Source organism: Varanus komodoensis, unplaced genomic scaffold, assembly GCF_004798865.1.
Source record: "Varanus komodoensis strain SLA01 unplaced genomic scaffold, ASM479886v1 scaffold12, whole genome shotgun sequence".
NCBI lineage: Eukaryota > Metazoa > Chordata > Lepidosauria > Squamata > Varanidae > Varanus > Varanus komodoensis.
The window spans coordinates 15,279,896-15,300,392 of record NW_025335349.1 but is presented as its reverse complement, the minus strand read 5'-3'; the positions used below and the strand labels follow the sequence as shown (position 1 = coordinate 15,300,392).

Genomic DNA, 20,497 nt, shown 5'->3' with positions numbered 1-20,497 from the left:
AAAATAACAGATGGTCAGCATATTGTTTGAGAAAATTAAATTTGCTAAAATCAAGTTCATAATCTGGTTGCAACCTCTCTTGTACAACTTCTATCGCTTTCATCATAACTTATGTAAGAAACACCATTAGATAGTAGGTCAGATTAGTCACTGTCTCACCAAATAATAAACCATATTTATAAACTCTGTTTCAAACGTCAGATAGTAATAGAATAAATAGGCTGCTCAATTTAATATTTAACATATTATTCAGTCCTACTAAATAGCTGGTTAAATAGCATGTGTGTAAATAATCCCCTATTATTTTCTGCCAATTGTTCTGTAAATAGGAAAATGGCTTAATTAGAAACATAAAAAGTAATAAAAAAGTAATAAAATCCATCTATTACTTGAAAGCTCCTCTTTTCTCAAAGTGACATAAAATAAAAATAAACCAACCTGGATGGCATTAGGACTAAAAAGCAAATCTGCATGCTTTCTTCTTTCTTCCTTCTAAAGAATGCATGGTCAGACATCCTTGCCATCAGTTTACAGAAACTGTTTTATAGCAGTTCATAGTCTTCCTTAGTTTATGTTCTGCAGTAGCACAGTGTACTAGAACCTGTTCTGATGTCACATTCTCCAGAAAACACTGAGTTATTTTTCAAGGTTAATCATGGTGTGGAACTAAGGATTAGTTTGCTTCATTCACTGATCCATGCCATTCATTCTGCTTCATTAATTCTAGTACCTAGTGCTTCCAATTCCATCTCCAGTAATATTGGCAAAAGTTGAAATTTATATTGAGTTCAAATTTGAAAAGAAAAACAAAATGGGTTGAGACAAAAAGTTTTTAGACAAGAAGAGGCAAAAAGAAAGCTCACAAAAGGAATAAGAGGTAGAACTTCCTTAGCAACTGAAAGGGAGTTGAAGAAGAGTGAGGTGGTGCAAATTGGTGTCCTGCAACAGTAGGGCATTAGACCTGATGACCTTCATGGCTCCTTCCAACTCTAGTATTCTATGATTCTAAGAACAGAGCAAATGGGTGGGAACTCCTCCAATCTACCCCAGGTGCCAAGGTGAGGCATCTGGTGTACCAAAACACTCCCAGATATGAAAACTTCCTAACAACATGCTTCATGCAGGCACAGAGCCCATATATGTGATGCACAGAGATCAAAAAGAACAAATTGCTTGCAATGCAACTGAGCTCCATACATTCCTCCATACATAGAGGAAAATCTTAACCTGACAATGAAAACAAGGCAATGTTGACATTAGGCAGGTCTCAGTAGAGAGAACATTCCACAACTGAGGAGATACCACAGAGAAGGCCCTCTCCAAATATTAAAGGTCTGTTTGTGAACATACACAAAAATACATGTGTATAATTGCCCACTTGGTAAAATGAACAACTGTAGAGCTAAGCCAGCAAGCATGATAACCTCCCCTCACATTCCACCGCAATATGTTCATTCCTTGAAAATGAAAACAGAGTTTTTATCTCTTGCATTTCATATCCTTTCAGCTTCACTATTTAAAATGTTTTTCTGTGGAACAGTGTGTGCATGCGTGTACATGCATACATGTATCTGCCAACCAAGGACCTAATAAAGTGGACTTGTGACCACTAAAGTTTATCGTTCCATACTTGTCTTAGTTTCTAAGATATTAAAAGACTCTTATTTTCTGCAACAGACTAATGTAGCTACCAATCTGGAATCATGGAAAGAAAGGAGGAGGAGGAGGAGGAGGAGGAGGAGGAGTCGTCAAGGGGCAGATAAAGAGAAGGGAAAAGGGAAAGAAAAATGATGGTCCTGCATACATGTGAGAGCATTTGGGACTATCATCATTTTTGTCTCAATTTTCTGTAAAATGGCTCTTCTACATTTTTACATGCATCATTATTTGCCTGTATATATAAGTCTTGGTTTCAGCTCTAATGGATGGACTGATTCAGTTCTTTGAAGGATCTCTTCTTCATTACTTTGATACCTGACATGGATTCACTTGATTTCTATTAGCCATTAGCTATATTGGGTTGCTGGTCATGCAACCCTTGGGTGGTTTCTGCAGGGTGGCTTATTTTTCACAAGGAAGCCATCCTGAACACTTATGGCTCTTTTAAGAGCTGTACATACCAATAATAGTTTTTGGATTGTCCAAACTCAGCAGGGCAACTTAATAGTGGGTTGTTCGTAAGAGATGCAGAACCCCTTGCTGTTCATTGCAATCACATTAGTGCTACTTCCATTCTTTCTCACCTCTTCTCAGTGCCCTCTTTCTGCACCCTGCTTCTAAAAACAGAAAAGAATACCAAAGAGTGTCCAAATGTGGAGGGCTCCTGCCCAAGAGTACAGGAATGAATGTCCACTGCTAGGACATTTGTGTAAACTTCTCCACAATTCTACTGCTCTGCCTTGAAATTTGCGTAAATTTTCCTTCTATTTTACTGCTCTGACCTGAGATTTGTCCAGTTTTGCTTTCTGTGCTACTACTTTGCTGTAATAATGTTCACTGCTCTGCGACCCAGTGTTGATGTAAAGATAACTACAAGTAAGAGACAGATAAATAGATTTCAACACTTCAAAGTATAGTCCCTGTTTTAATATTATTATTACTATTACTATTACCACACTGAATTTTTTATATCTGTCTTTTTCCTCTTGTGAACAACTTGGCAACTTACACAGCTCCATTTTATCCTTACAACAACAGTCCTGTGATTAGGTTGGGCTGAGTTTGTGACTGGCACAAAGCCCCCCCAGTGAATTTTATGACAAAGTGGAGACTAGAACCAGATCTTCCAGGTTCCCAGTTTAACCACCACACCACACTAGCTCTATATAACTGTAGTAAAGTTGCATTCTGCTGCCAACACCCTTGCCCATATGGCTCATGCAATTCAGTACATTTTCAAAAAAGAAGGAAACACAGACAGACAGATCACTTTGCTTTACACATAAGTTAAGGTATTTACAAATAATTCATAAATGTCTTGTGTTCCTCTATAGATTTCTCAACGTAGCCCTCCTCGCCTTTTTTTAGACTGTCACTAAGTATGCCATTCTACCAAATGAAATCTACCAATCTAGACTTAGCTCTCCAATGCTCCCATACTGTTGTGAACGTCCGTGTGAACACTAATCTGCAGCTAGGGCTGAAAAAACAACAGAAATCATGAATGCTTGGAGGCTTAAGATGTAAGCCAGCACAATATGTAAGACTGTAGAATACATTCGCAGCCACCTTAACTACAATTTGCATTCTTTTTGTGCATGAATTAAGTCTCTTGTTTTAAATCTTTTAACCGAAGAATTATATCTAGTATTACATTGCATTAGGAAATGCCAATGAAAGATACCAAGAAAGAAGTTGTCCAAACTTTGGACAGAAATCCATTTTTATGTAAAATAAGATAATGCTTCTTACAATAAAGGACTATATAGATTTATAATGAAAACTACAGTATGACTGTAATTCATATTACATAACTGACATCCACATATTCTCCAATTTCCAAGTAAACAGATTATATAACTAGAGCCCTCAAAAAGAATCATAATCTAAATGTTCACTAAGGCATCAAAAGTAAAACTTGAAATATTTTAAATTCAATGTCTCTTAACAACAATTTGGAATGTTCATTAATGTTCAGAGAAGGACTATTTAATCCTAGCTAGATTTCTGTCTTCACAGACTCACCACATATTTTCTTACAATAAAACCCTGACATAAGATAGATCAGATTTTCAACTGAAATTAATTTATGATCTAGAAATATCGTATTAAACACATTAGAGCAAACTCTGCAGTTACAAACATGTAAGATCAGTGCAGTAACTTCCAACCATTTGTTATTACAAATGACTGGATACGCGGCAGCTCCTTTTTTAGGCTAGTAACAAAACAAAGACCTGATTAAGACATTAACAATTTTGGTCTGAATAACTATGGTTTACTCAGCTGAGAAAGAGCCCCCTTTTCCTGTGCCTCCTGTCTTCTTTCCCTTCTTGTGCAGCTAGCTTTGAAAATGATATTGTGCTTGGTTAAACCCAAGTTTCCTGTGATGTCTAACTTCAAAACCAGTGGATTAGGGAGCAATTCTATGCATGTTTAGATGTAAAAAGCATCCTATAGTTCCTTCCGTCAGCTACTGGCACTTACATAACTTTTCTGTCTAAAATGTGCAGGTTTAGGCACTGTATACAAACCAGGATACAACTTCATCTAACCTCTGATTCACCAGGTAAATGGATTATAATGAATGAGTAAATTTCTAGGTATCATGCATGATTGGTATCTTTAAGCAATAAGTCAAGAGAGCAAAACCACCAGATTAAATTCTTCATTTAATCCACATTAAGAATAATGGTAGGTGACACAGTTCTCACAGCAGGTGTGATAAGCTACTCATGGTAACACCTCGCTCTAACTTTTCAAGAAACATTTTCCCAGATTGGCTTTGAATGGAAAATAGCTGGCTCAGCATAAAGGTTGACAAATTTCTCACAGCTTAGTCCTGCCACTCATTAGCATTATAAAAAGAAAACTTAGATTATTTGCTTTATGGCTTCACATGCAGGCTTTCTTCTCTTCCTTCCACTTTCCTTTCTTTCTTGCCTTGGCATGTGTTCTATTTTTATTTTTTTGTGCCTTGGCTACACATGACAGCCAGTAACCAGTGTGGCAATTACTTCATGTGGAGTAATAAGGCTAGCCAAATTTCCCTATACATCCATACAGCCTCTTGTGGTGTGTGTGTGTGGGGGGGGGGCATGGTGGGGGGGAGTTGTATGGCAGCTGGATTCTTGGGAAAGGAATTAATATATATCCTGAAAAGAAGTAATCCAAGAACTGCTCTGCTTACCACTTTGCTCCCAGATCAAACTCAGGGTAGGTGTTCTCACCTTTAAAATCTTACTTGGCCTAGATCCAGAATATCTGACAGAGTGTTTTCTTTCATAGAGATCCAATAAGATTCTGACATGGATGACAGTTTCATAATATTTCAAAAGAAGTAGATTTTTAGTAATAGCCTTAAATGTCTGTAAAATGTGTCAGATCCAAGAACTTCAATCCATTTAGCTATGCAAATAAACCTTTTATTTGAAAGTCTTTGTATTTGAATACTACTAGCTGCCATTAGTATATTTGAATCTTTTCTGTTAGATGATGATAATGATTATGATGATTCGATCAAAGGAATTTTACTCTGACAATGGGGCGCCCATGCCAAATTTTAACTTTAAAATGTACTAGTTAAATCATGGTTGTATGATTCACAATGCATAATCAAGCAATGTTCAGTATGTGGGGACAATGAAGATGTCTGTAGGGAAAAAAGGAACAGTGTATAAAATGAAGTATGGTGAATGCTCAGCATGCTATGTGGAAAAGACAGGCAGACTGTTCATACTGTGGATTCAAAACATCTGCCAAGTATAAAAACAATAAAAATAAGCCATGGATGCTGCATGCAAGAGAAGAACGCATGGGCAAAATAATCAAAGTCAGGATATCTATTTTGACAAATAAATCAAATTTACATAAGAAGATCAAGGAGGTTATATTAAGAAATTAAAGCCTATGAAAATTCAAAGAAGAAATGGTCCAGGCACTTAGATTTGTGCACTGAGTGAGTTAAAGTGAACTTTATGTATGCCTCTAAGGAGTTGTGGGGATGGTATTGTGCCAACTCTGTGCGCATGCTGCTAACTCCATAATTATATGCTAGAGGTTTCTTAGGAGCTCTTTAAAACAACATGTTTTAGCAAAGTACCCAAGCAGTTCAGAATTGATAATAGTATGCTTGCAATCAAAATGTTTACCATATACCAAGGTAACAACAATACAACCAATTTTAACCTAGCATATAAGTCTGGACTGAGAGTTTGTTTTCATTACATATCTCACAGTTAGAGGGAAATTTCCTAGTAACATTTACTATTGTTGTATGTTTATGCTTGTTGATGGTTTGTATTTGTATGATTTCCTGTTCTCCACTTGAAACTTTTCCACTGAAAATCATATTATAAACCTATATAAATAAGAATACATTTATTTATAAATAAAATGTACATTCATACATTTTTCACTCATTCTTATATTCTGTTTTACTTTCTTAGTTGTCCAAGAAGATACTTGTTCTTAACCATTCCATTCCATTCCAAAATTACCTTTTTATTTTCCAGGCATTTTCCAGGCATTTTAATAGTTAAAATTGTAATTTTAATTGGGTTTTATTAGATGTTGCTGCTGTACCTGTGCACCAGTTTGACTAGTTGTCTTGGGGTTGTTTTCATTGTTGTTTATTGGTTGTTGTTGCTGTTTTTTACTGATATTGTTTTTATCTTTATTTACATGTTTTAACTTTGTAAACTGCCCAGAGAGGATTTCTGGCTAGGAAGTATATAAAGTATATAAATGCAATAAATAATGAAATAGACAACAACATACATTTAAATACATTTTCCATTTAATACATTTAAAATTTCATAAACAAGGAAAGCACCTCTTTCAATGTTATGGTTTCTATTCTGAGCTGGTTCGTGTGCCACAAACCATGAACTGTTGGGAATGAGTAGGAAAAAGCAGGCATATTGCCTGCTGTGCACTTAATACTTCCACATTTACTTAGCAACCCATTATCAGCTCCTTCATAGGTTATTCAACCTGTTATGCAAACCAGGCTGCTTTATTTAGAGGTTAAACAACCCAACAGTTAACTCACAAATTAATCTTGGGCTGCTAGGTTGTTTAACTACGGCCCGCGGGATGGATCCGGCCCTCCATGGCCATCCATCTGGCCCACGCCACTGTCTGTCACCTGTGTGCACACTTCCTGCACAGGCAGGGAGGTGGTGGCTTGCTGGCTTGGAGATGGTCTCCGAGCGAATAAGCCGCCACCACGTCTGCCTCCCGTACGCACAGGCTCAGAGATGGTCTCTGAGCGAGCAAGCTGCCGCTGCCTCCTGCCTCCCTTACGTGCTCGCTTGCCATTGCCTCGCAGCGTGGGCGTGGAGGTGGTGGCTTGCTCACTCGGAGGTGGTTTTGGCCTCGCTGGGAGATCTCTGAGTGAGCAATCCACTGCTGCGCGTGCCTGATGGCACCTCATCAGCCCGTGCACCCAGGCACCCCCACCTCACTGGCCCGCAACGGTCACCGCAGTCTTTCAACTGGCCCCCTATTCAAAAAGTTTGAGGACCTCTGCCCTAAACAATCCAGCAGTCCTGGTCCAGGTGACATGCCTAAAAGTGTTTAAAGAAAGCCATTTAAAGGATGGTTTTGTGATCATCAAAAAAACCTGACAAAATTGTGCTATTTATTAACTGGTACGGGCAACATAAAACATCATATTCTTGTATTGCAACAATTTCACTGTGGGTTTCTGGACACATTTTGAAATAGTCTAGATCTGAGATATTTTAAGGAACCCTGAGAATTTATTTGGAAGACATGCTTCATATGACTGTTGCCAGCTGAAGAAGAGCTGGTGGTGAAACAGGACAAGGGCTTCTCTGCTGTGCAACAGAAGCTACAGAATGTCTAACTGGCTTTTAAATACTAGGTCAAGGAGACCTTCTAGAATGCATTTGAATTACCCTGATGGCCTCTTTTCATCACTCAATCAATCAATCTTTTGTGAGGCCAGACCTAGCAAAACTCATAGAAATATTTCAAAAACAATTAATAACAGCTAAATAGATTACATGGGCATGACTTAAAAGGAGGATAAGCATTATAAAACAGAAACAAACCCTAAAGAACAAATAAGAAATGGCCTTGAGCTGTCCGTATTGCAGTCTATGGGCAGCTCCAGAAATATTGTGATGAAATCTAATGCCCTGTGACTTGATCAATACATTGACCATTGAGTGTCCATTTTTTAAGAGCTATATGCCAATGAAAGACCATGATTTTTGATTTACTAATATTTATAGTCAACCAAAATAGGTCATACATGCATACAAACAGTCCTATTTTTGATAATAACAGCAAATCAGCTTAATCTGCATACAGCAGTAGGGGCTGTTTGATCTCTGCCAAATTAGTGGAAGGAAATCTAGTACAAGATAACAGCCAATCAGATTGTTTAAATAGAGATTGAATAACATGGGGGCTAGTCTAGAACCTTGATGAACACCCTTAGTGGAAGAAATAGATTTTGTCAATATTCTTCTATGAAGCAGATATTCTTCCATGTACCCTGGTAGAGGCATTTGATAAGATAGATGAGTCTCTTATCTATAAAAATATGGAACAACTTTAACCATAGTTTAGCTCTAGGAATAGATTCAAGGGCAAATTTTAAGTCTACAAATGCAGGCCTGATGTCCTCCTTTTTTATTTCTTCTTCCTTCATTAATAACCCTGTTAATTAGGTCCTAGATGGTGATTTTAATTTGGCCAGGGTGCATAAAAATCAATGATTATTTTTAATCATTTTTATTTATATTGGATTTTTTAAATAAAACTTCAGATATGCATATGATAAGTGGAGCACAGAAAAAAAGATACCGGTTAATTCTCTTTCAACTTTTCCTTCCTTCTTTGGAGATCATCTTTCGCAATCTCTGATTTGGCATCCAGTAACAGTCACTCCAGAGTGCATAAACAGCACACTGGAGGTTCTGTCACTGCTTGGCCTCCTTGGAAAATGCTCTCCAAATGTTTGCAATCCTTTTCAATATTTGAATTATCATTATAGTAAGACTTTCACAAGTGTGAAGGGGCCTGGCTCAGAAATGCTGAGAACTGTCAAACTTTCTTGTGTCTAAACAAGTATATAATTGCACTTTTATGAAGTTATAATTGCAAGAATTATTATTGTGTTCAGTTTCAAATTAAAGTTACTTGACTTTCTGTCTTTATGTTTTATCTATTATGTAAAATGACAGGACAAACACTGATTCTAAGTAGGACCTTGACTATGATGCCTTATTTTATTTTAGAAACTGATTGAAGTGGTTTGAGGTTCTTGCATAGTTACTGCAAAGTTCAACAAATTCAATAAAGAAGTAAAATATTCAGACTTCACAACTGAAACAAAGGTAAGTTCAATTCTTGTATCCCAAATCAAGAACTTAACTAAATAATGATGGATGGGATGTCAAACTAAATGGGATGTCAAACCAAAGAATGATTGACATCCCATTCCACAAATTCCATTTGTGCTGGACTTACTATTTAGATGGAAAATGGAAAATCCATCTAAATAGTAAGTCTCCAATGAAATTAGTTCAAAACTCACTTTAAAATATAACATAACATAATCTTATGTTTAAAATTTAAAGTAGGAGGAAGGGTCATGAAGTACAATGGAAATATGAATACAGGAACTGTATAATGTGGGAGTTCATATAGTTAGTAACATGGTTCTAGATCTCAGGCCATTTGGGTGACCACTTTTTGTGGTTAGCCGAGCAAAATACACTGAGATTTAGCACAGAGATGGCCTGGTCCAGATGCCTTATTCACTGTAATCAAATGCACAAAAAGATCTACTCTCACAATCTCTCATTAAAAAACAATTAACACAAATTAGTGGTGTATATTAGAAGACACAGACCACACTTGTAATTAAGACACTACAGAGAGCAAGGGGAAAAAGAGATGCTACTATGATATATAGCAATTGGTCATACATTCAGAAAAAAAGGATGATGTAGTTTAGAAATTCAGTCTCTTCCACACCTTGTCTTTCACTTTTGATCCTCAAACCAGCACGAATACATGAACTAAGCAATGCTAATATCAGAAAGAGGGACTCTGGGTACACAAGAGAAAGAGTGTGCACTCACTAAAGTCTCTAAGGATGGATGCAAGTATATATGTGAGTGTGTATGTAAGAAGACAAAAAATGACTGTGTTTTGGGAACATTGACCTAGTGATATGGGCCACACTGAGGGTAAAAACAAGTTCACAGGTATGTACTAGGGGGTAAAAATGGACTGTAATCAATAGGACAAAAATGTTCTATTGTACAAATCATACTTAGAAACTTAACTTTTCTTATATAATCAACAAATGTCTTTTATTTGGAAGCATTATGGAAGAAATATGACTAGAGTATAAAGATCACAAATCCTAAGAAAGTTTACAAGGAAGCAAATCTGCCTTCTTACTTTCCAGTAAACATTCATAAGGCTTACAATTCATAAGGCCTGCAGTTTGGTTTAAGAGTCTCACCACTGGCTAAAGGAAGGTATTTGCTCCATAGTGCTGGAACTCAGCTGAAGCATCTCAGCTCACAAGCAGGAAGGGGAAGAGATATGGCTGCTTTTAATACTTTAATCAGAATCAAGTGTACACAAAACAGCCTCAGAGGTATGAGTGAGTTTTCAGAAATGATCTATATTTGAACCTCTAATTAACAGAGGGAAGGGCAGAGTTAGCTCCAATTGTTGACTGTAACTTTACACTTTAGCACTAGCCTTTTCTTACTGTGAGATAGCTAAAATATATCACAGTAGCCAAGAGACAAGCAGTCAAATGAACACTTTAACAAGTTACGGAATTACCGTGGGGGAAGGGGTGCATGTGTATACAGTCATATGCAAGTGCTTGTGTGCTAGAACTCTGAACCACTATCGTTCCATCTGAATTTATTAGCAATTAATATAAGCTGCACACCTGCCTTTCATCAGTGCATAGGAAAGCAGAATAAAATCAAGTATTAAATGTTTCTGTTATGAACATTTTTGTTGTAACTGCTGTTTTAACCACCACTGAGGGTTAAACTAGAAATGATCTGTGATTGAACTTCTTAATTTTTTCATACACAAAAGCAGTCACAGGAGACGTAAGTGTTGAGATAGGTGTTTAAGCCTATCCCCCATGCCATTTTCCTAATTAAAATTGCACTCTTTGGGACCATTTATTACATTTCTATACCACCTATTAGCCAAAGCTTTCTGGGTGGTTTCCAAGCTATTCTTGACTTACTAGGAAAAGAAGACAGACCCTGAACTCTTTTCTACCCACCCACCTGCATGCACACACAAAGTGAGGCTAATATAATCTTCTTGCATGTGTATCTATGTGCAATTTTACGCAGGAGGAAACAACAGAAAGGAAAGGGTTAAGCACTCTTCCCTTATCACAGATCTCTTGAGTCAGTCAGTTCAACCCCATGTACCCCATACCATGGAATGTTTGTTTTTCAGTTAGAAAGCTGTGTATCATCTATAGTTTAGCTCTTAAAGTTCTAGTTAATTTATAGCTTCATCCCAATATGTTCATCAGAGGAACAAAAACTAATAAAAACCCATATTTAAAGATCCTTTTCTTTTACAGGATAGGAAGAAAATCCATCTAAATAGCAAGTCTCCAATGAAATTAGTTCAGAACACACTTTAAAATATCACCATACACAACAATTATTTGCTCCTCTGTTTTTATAAAAGAAGGTATAAATTAATTAATTGGCAATACAAGCCAAATTGTTATACGGTTATTCATGGTCAGCTATTTCTATGAACAGGCATTAGCAGACCTTAAACAGCGGGTCATTGATCTAGAGCTACAAACAGATTATCCAGTTTTATCCAGAAATAACTTCCTGAACCATTCCGCACATCTTTTCCAACCAGCTAGATATCTCAGCAGCATAACTATCCACAAATTTAGAAGGGCTTTATCTTTAGCCAAGGGATGCAGGTGGCATAGTGGTTTAAACTGCTGTGCTGCTGGGCTGGTTGATCGAAAGATCACTGGTTTGAATCTACACAATGGGGTGAGTTCCCATTGCTCCGTCCCAGCTCCTGCCAACCTTGCAGTTCAAAAACATGCAAATGCAAGAAGGTGCATTCCATGCACCGCAGTGTTTAGTCATGCTGGCCACATGACCACGGGGACTGTCTGGACAAATGCTGGCTCCCTCGGCTAGGAAACAGAGATGAGCACTGCCCACAAGAGTCAGACATGACTAGACCTTAATGTCATGGGGAAACCTTTACCTTTAACTATCTCTAACCAGATTCATTGCCCTCCCAACAGCTATTACTGAAGGGAGATATAAAAAAACACCCCTTGAACAGAGACTGTGTCCAGGTGGGGGAAAAATAATTGAATCACTGGAGCATGTTATTCTTTACTGCTCTCTTTATACAGGTGCTCACCAGGAATAGTTATCCCCACTCCTTTTACATATCCCGGTTACTCCGATTTTTTTTTACCTTAAGTTACTTTTATCTGATCAATCTGATTTTGACTACAGCGAAATAGTGTTCGGTGGTTTGTACAGTGCATGGTAGAATTAACCCTAAACCAGAATGTTTTTACTTTCTTATTTTAATTACTGTAATTTTATCAGTATTATATATTTCTTACTTTTAACTAAGTGTCATTTTGTGTTTTATTTATTGGCTAGTCAATGACTGAATAAAGGATTGATTGATTGATATAAATTAAGCAATGTTATGATCGAAATTAATCCATTATATTTTAGCTATTTTTTAAGAGCAAATTTTTAAAAGTCTTACCTTTTTCACTAACACTTTCACTTTCAATTTCTACATCATCACAGCTAGTATATTCTGGAGTAGAGGCCAACTCTTCTTCAGAACTGCTCAAAGAAACCTGACGCATTTTACCCCCTTTCTTTGTTTTATGAGGCTTTGGTGGTGGAGGCCTAACTGATTCAGACTGGTCCGAACTTAGTGAATCATTTCTTAACATAGTTTCCATTTTTTCTCGTTTTGTTTTCCGTACAGCTGAGCTAGGATCCAAATGGTGCTGTTTTCTTAGGGAATCAGTTCGCCTCAGATCTGGCCTATCAAAAGGAATTGGACTCCTCCTTGGTGTTGGAGGGCTATGATTTGTGGTCCTCTGACGATTGGGACTTGGTCCCTGAGTTCTTTCCATTGAATATGAACGTTGGTCCATGGCAGCTCTGTGTTCAGATGCAGACCTTTGCCTTGATGGCCGTTCCATTCTCATCATAGATATCCGGGAATCTTCCAGTTCAGTATTGGCCAAAGACACATCACTGTGCCTTCGTTCATGACGTGCTCGGGACACTTCAGCATGAATACGCATCTGTTCTTCATATGGCTGTGGTTTGACAGGGTAACGTGCCAAATTAGGATCACTTCGGTATCGTGCTTGGTATTCTTCTTCCCGACATTGCCTCTCATATTCCTCTCTGTTCTGTCCAACATCTTCCTCTAAAGGATATTCCCTTGAACGCCTACGACTTCTCCTGTTGGAATCTCTGTAATCATCAAGTTCAGGTTCTTCATATAACTGAGATCCTCGTTGTGATCGTCTGTCTGTATAATCTGAAGGTGATCTTGGCATTGCACTATCAGGTGTTGCATACTGTGAATAGTTGTCTCTGTCCTCCAGTTGGCTGAACCTTCTGTTCTGATCTCTGGATATTGATGGGCTCCTTTTTCTAAGTAATCAAGAAAAACAAAAATAAAATCTTGTCAATTTTCCAATATTTAAAACATATCTGTTACTTGCTAATTCAGAAGTTACTGTTTCCAAATGACTGAATTATATTGGTTTTCCCTTAGTTTGATATAGCCTGATAAACTAAGGTAGCATAAATAACTCCCAGTTTGAATCCCATATTTGCCACAACAAAACAAAACCCACCCTCTCTCGGTGGCCTTAGGAAAGCCACTATCAATACACCAGTTCACCTGATAGCACAGTGAATATAGCCATGTGCATGTCAGCTACCATTAATATTCAAGTCAAGGTTGTCATAACTTTTCATGTTCACCCAGGCAACAGGGGTTATATTTGATGATTAAAGAGCTGTTGCATAATCCTAAAACAGATGGTGGCTTTTGTGAGGATTGTTTAATCCGCAGAATAACCTCTACCACCTGGATTCAGATGACTTGACAATGGCAACCTGAGCCGACAGTTGCATATGCACAATGACAGACAGCATATATCTCAGAATTCCCATGAGTTATTAACCCCTGGAGAGCTGTTATGTTGACTAGACCAGGTTAATGTCAGCTACGAATGTAAAGGACAGGATGGAATCCAGCTCACCAGCCTTCTTTCCCATGTTTAGCTCTGACTGGGAAGCAAGCTGAACTGAGACAAGTCTGCGAATGCTAAGGAACACTAGTGGCTTCTTTGCACAAAGCCTACAAAGCCCACAAATCACATGTGTGGAAGCAGAACTCCACTTGCACACCAGGCACACAGTTGGCATGCTCACAGATTCACTTCCTGCCAGATGTCCACACAAACACAACACAAGATGGACTTCAAGTGGAGAGCAACCTTCCAGAGTCCGGGAAGCTGAGCTGAGGAAACCCAATTGATTCCCAGCACCAAACCAGATTTTTGTTTCAGATCACTAATGTTATCTCCCAATCTATAAAACTGATAATGACTTACCTTACAGGGTTACTGTAATGGTCCAACAAGGTAATATATGAGAAACATTTGCAGATCAAAAGTATAAATGCTAAATATTTATATATAAATGCTAAATATAATAAAAACTTAAGCAAAGTACATATATTTTTCATCCACATCATAAGACCTACATTACTTACAGGTATTAGACACAAAAGCTTAGGTACTAACAGAAGAACTTAAAAGGAAGTTCAGGGAAGGAAAGTTTCCTGTGCCTTCCTCCTTTGTACAGCCTCCCTGGAGGATGGAGGAACAACTCCTGTTGAAGAAGGTGCAAGTGGCTGTAGGAGAGAGGAAGAAATGGCAAACTTTCCATGTGTGGAAAATTAATGATGAGGGTTTCCAAACAATTTTCCAATACAAATTAAGTTCCTCTGCATAATGGCAAATTTTTCACTTTGCATCAGAAACTGTTTGGATGCTCAGATCTAGAGAGATAGTCTTAAGTAGATTTCCAGATGTTTTGGACTTCAGCTCCCCAATACCTCAACCTGGTTGGCCTATAATCAAAGGCCACAACAACTGCAGATACTTTCTGCCCAGCCCAGCTATACAGTCTTACTTGGGATCAAATTCCATTGAACTCAGTGCACTGTATCCAATTATGTTTGTTCACCAACAGAACAGCCAGCAAGAGCAGAATACATTCATCTCCTCTCCAGCCCTATACACTACAAAATCTGCTACTGAAGGCTGGGAGACATGGTAGATCAGATTTGGGAGACCTGGGCAGTACAGGGTAAAGGAGAGGAAAGGAAATTCTATTGTATAATTGTACATCTGCTTGTGTGGCATCAGTTGTCTTCCAATTAGCCTTACTTCTTAGCAGAAATGTACAGAATTGTATGGTATTGTTACTTATTTTAGGTTCTAAGCCATGGTTAACTACAACTTTTCAGAAAATGAGAAAGTAATTACAAATTGACCTGACTTACTTATTATGTATAGAATAATACCATGGGTTTCCAAAAGTTCTCATTTTCTGTACAAAGAATACAGGCCATGGAAGTTAATTTATTTCACAGAGTTACTTAAATAACAATATAAGCATTCACTGATAAAACAACTGTTCTCAGAAAATTCTGCATGATCATCTATGGGGATGTTTTACCCAGGGGGCCAGTATTTACCTGCTGTTTACTCTTTCCTTATAACAGTTCCCAGGGTAGCTAAATACTACTCTCCCTCTGTCTCTCTTATATTTTGCAAAGAAGCATAAAACACATTTTGAAAAATTAAAATCAAATCGACCAAAGAAATGCTCCAAAAAGTTTAAGAATATGTACTCATCTCTCTTCCTGCTTCAAGCCATTCTAAAAAGTTATCAACATGCCTCTGAAATTTTAAGATCATTTCATTTATTTACCAAGAAATACAAATAAAATCCTCATGCACAATTATGATAATAAATTTTTAGATATGAATACACCACATAGATAAACTTTGTATGCACAGATTGGTGAAGTGTCTTGACTAATTGTATTGACTGGTAAGCTGCAAGCCAGAACACCTTTGTTTAAATATCCTGTCATGAAGGCACTAAAGGACAATCCACACTCTACACACTAACAGGTAAAACACTTCCCCAGGGATTAAGCAGTTCCACTTTCCGCATAGTTTCTGTGACCTACACTGGGATGGACTGCTCACCATCGCCCGCACAACACCACTGCCGAAGACCGCGGACCCCGACCCACCCGCTGACGATGACGCTGCCCCGAAGGACAGATGGCGGCCACTGTGGGACTGGGAACCAGGATGCTGCCGGCCTGTGGGCCCTCCACTCTGCCGGCAAGTGCTCCGCGAGCGCTGCTCCTGCCCCTCCCCCCCCCAGCATGGGTGGCAGCTGTGCCAGATTGGGGGCGGGGGGCAGGGAGGGGCTGTGGCATTAACTCGCCGGCTGCGGCCGGCAGCCAAAGGGCATTGACGCCATTTGGGGCCATGTGGGGGCTGGGCTGGCCATAGACTCTGTGTGGGTGGGCTTTTGTAATTGGGTGGTTGGAGGGTTTTATTGTTTTTATTGTATTTTAATTTGGATTTTAATTAGATTGTTTTAATGGATTCACGCCTGGCTGCTACTATGGGGTTGCCTGGGGAGCACGTGGGCACCACCATTGGGCTGGTTTTGGGCAATGGTCGATATGGCGTTGGGGGTTTAACGTGTCGGCATAGAAGAAGGAGGGACAGATGGTTGACACCTGTTCCCCCTTCTGGTTATTCCCCAGCCGAAAGGTTCCAGATATGCTTATCAACCGCCCCTCGGGCCTGACAATGCTGTTGCTTAATGCCAGGTTGGTCCATAACAAAACATCCCTCATCCATGACTTAATTGTGGATGAGGGGGCTGACCTGGCTTGCATTACAGAGACCTGGGTGGGGGGGGGATGTGTCCCTCTCTCAACTGTGCCTGCCTGGGTATCTGATCCAGCACCAGCCATGCAAGGAGGGGAGGGGAGGGGAGGGGGGTCGCTTTAATTTATCGAGCTTCTATCTCCCTTGCAGGAATTCCTGTTCTCTCGAACCAGGTCTAGAGTGCCTCTATCTGGCGTTGGGTGACCGAGACAGATTGGGGATTCTGCTGGTGTACCGTGCACCCTTCTGCCCAACAGACTCCCTGCCTGAGCTGATGGAGATCATCTCAGACCTGGTGTTGAAGACCCCCAGGATGTAGGTTCTGGGGGACCTCAATCTCCATGCTGAGACTGTTCTGACCGGGGCGGCTCAGGACTTCATGGTCTCCATGACGGCCATGGGGCTGTCTCAACATGTCATAGGCCTGACCCATGAACATGTACACATGCTGGACTTGGTTTTCTCGACAGGGCAGGAAGAGGGTGATCTGAGGGTGAGCAATTTATGTCTAACTCCCCTGTCATGGTCAGATCACTTCCTCGTGAGGTTTGAGCTCGATGCTGGCCTTTCCCTCTGTAAGGGTGCAGACTGTATTGTGTTGGTCTGCCCTCGGAGCCGGATGGATCCGGATGGATTCCTGAAAGCTCTGGGGGAGTTTCCAGTTGAAAGATCCCGTACCACCCTCGATGGCCCACTGTGATGACTTTGCCCAGCACTTTAAGGAGAAAATCGCTCAGATTCGTCACGAGCTGGACTCCACTAGTGATTCAGATCCTTTAGGGGAGGTGCCAATGTATCCGTCTGGTCAGATATTATTGGATGAATTTCAGTTATTGCGGCCTGATGATGTGGACAAGGTGCTTGGACAAGTACATCCCACCACCTGTTTACTTGAACCTTACCCTTCATGGCTACTGACCAAAGCCAAACACGGGATTGGTGTCTGGATCCTGGAGGTAAAGGAGGCGGTAGTCAGGCTGGTCCTAAAGAAGGCGTCCCTGGATCCAGAGATGGCCGCCAATTATAGACCAGTGGCCAACATCCCGTTTTTGGGCAAGGTGCTGAAACGGGTGGTGGCGGGCCAACTCCAAGCACTCTTGGATGAGACTATCTGGACCCATTTCAGTCCAGCTTTAGACCCGGGTATGGTACTGAATCTGCCTTGGTTGCCCTGTATGATGACTTGTGCAGGGAGAGAGACAGGGGGAGTGTATTGGTCCTCCTGGACCTCTCAGCGGCTTATGATCAACCATGGTATCCTTCTGGATAGGCTAGCGGGACTGGGAGTAGGAGACATTGCGTGGCAGTGGCTCCGCTCCTACCTCGACGGCCGATTCTAGAAGGTGGTGCTGGGGGACATTGGTTCTGCACCATGGCAGCTATGCCATGGAGTACCGCAGGGATCCATTTTGTCCCCCTTGCTATTCAACATCTACATGAAACCGCTGGGAGAGGTCATCAGGAGGTGTGGGCTGCGGAATCATCAGTATGCTGATGATACCCAGCTCTACCTCTCTTTTTCAACCAATCCAGGTGAGGCAGTGGCTATACTGAACCGTTGCCTGGCCGAGGTAATGGGCTGGATGAGGGCCAATAAACTGAAACTCAATCCAGACAAGATGGAGGTCCTGTTGGTGGGTGGTTCGAGCTCCTGGGTAGGTGACTTGGACCTTGTCCTGAATGGGGTTGCACTCCCTCTAAAGGACTGGGCCCGCAGCTTGGGAGTGCTCCTTGACCCAGAGCTGTCTTTGGAAACTCAAGTGACTGCGGTGGCAAGGAGTGCTTTCCTTCAGCTTCAGTTAATCCCAAGGCTGATGCGATGGGACGGCATACAAAAATTCTAAATAAATAAATTCTGCCTCCATCAAAATGACTTCACTTTAAAAACAACAAAAGGTGTAAAGGTACAAAATACATTTATGCAGACTATGAAATCGGATTCCAAATGGTCTAAGAAACCCACACTCTCTGTCTGCCTCAGTCCCCCAACTCAAACACTTTACAGGTCAGCTGAAAAAATTAAAGAGATAATCTACATGAAAAGCTTTTAACACTCTTAACATGCTATATCAATGTTTATTAGTAGTATTAAAAATCATTCTAGATAATGAATGCTATACAGTCTTACTTGGGATCAAGTTCCATTGAACTCAGTGCATTGTATCCAATTATGTTTGTTCACCAACAGAACAGAAACAATGGAATACAACAGTAAAACTGCACCTTTTTCTCTGTCCACTTTGGAAAAAAAGCAAAACTGGCACATGACCAATGTAGATTCTTCAGGGTATTTTAATATTAACATTCTAAGGTTTAACCAGGTTAAAGTCTGCTTTAGATGAATGTAAACTTGTTAGTTATTTATTCCTCATCTCACAATATCTAGCTGATAATGTTAGTGAGCAACCTCACACATTGAATAGCCAATTCTTGTTACATTAGGCTTATCCTTGTCACTTTGAGTTGGACCCAAGGTTCATGGGACACGACTTCCCTGTCCTCTCTCTGCAACTGCCTAAGCACGCCTCAAATTTGTAACTAACCCATTAGACAAACAACTGTCAGTAGTAATTGGAGACAGAACACATTTACTAGAACTCTGAATCAGAGGGCCTTGTTGAAGCCACAGCTCACTATCCTTCAAACCGAAAGAACTTATTTTAGTAATGTTTCACCAAAGCAGGTAAATAAAAGCTGTCCCTAAATGTATTCCCCACTGTCTGGTTTGTTGCCCTATTTCATACCCATTGTATACAAACACCAAATCGTGCAGTGACTCACAGCTGGTGCCTTGTTCCAGTGCTTGAATTCCAGTGCTTGTTCCAGTGGTGACATTGCTGCCTACCACCACTCATTAAAGAGTGTGCCTGCCTTCTCTCTTAATTACTTAAGAGTTCAGAAGTGGCCTGGTTGTTAAACATTGCTGTTGTTCAGGCTCCTAGCCCCAGCAGTACTCTCTATTAACTTTCCGTCAATTCTCACCTGTGGTTGAGCCAAACACTTTCTAGTCCAGTGTTCTCATCTGACATTATACTGTCTTTGTCATAAGGTTTTCCCTGCCAAGTGTCACTGTGAATATCACAGGTTTCTAACTAATGTTGAGCCAACAAGATTCTATTTGTTTTTTCTTGTCTTCTCTAAGCAAAGTCAGTATTACTCCCATTTCACAAATAAAGATTCCATAACTGAGCCAGCTCTTCAAGATATAAGCCTTTAGCAATTGAACATCTAATTTAGAATGTTACAAAGGCAAATATAGGATGCATTTTCACAAATAGAAGCCTTATTAAAATTCCATATTGTGACATTTATTTAAAATAAAAATGTAATTTCATCAGTAATTCACTTTAACCAATGAATTAATAAAATGTATAATAAAATTAAGCTGTCAAGAAAAACAACTAAATTTTCACGTCATGATAATTCATGAAGTTTTTTGGGGTTTTTTAAAATTCTAGTTTACTGCAAGTCAGTGTGCTACTGGACATTTCTTGAACACTCTTAAGGCAAAAAGAGCGCAGATTTTCAACTGCAGTTTGCCATGGGAAAGATAATCCAAAGTCCCAAATTCAGAAGCAGGTAACCAAGCTGGAGACAAAGACTGGGTTGTGACAACACAGCAAGCAAACACTGATAACTATCAACACTTGTTTGGTGTGGAATTTGAACTCAGCTGTAGTTTTTCCTTGCCACGACTGCCTGTTCTGCCATCTGAACTTAGTCGACACAAACCTACATGGAGAAATCCTTAGAATAAAAGAGCTACTTGGCAAA

General features: G+C 39.7%; 1 protein-coding gene across 8 annotated transcripts in view; it reads right to left on the bottom strand.

Annotated features, from left to right (window-relative positions):
* RIMS2 (regulating synaptic membrane exocytosis 2) overlaps window positions 1-20,497 on the bottom strand; it is a 367,376-nt gene that overhangs the window by 207,336 nt on the left and 139,543 nt on the right. For all 8 annotated transcript variants that reach the window (XM_044421755.1, XM_044421757.1, XM_044421758.1 and 5 more), the window contains one exon: window positions 12,466-13,379. In XM_044421755.1, the coding sequence (XP_044277690.1) occupies window positions 12,466-13,379 (914 nt within the window). The remainder of the gene's footprint in view (window positions 1-12,465; window positions 13,380-20,497) is intronic.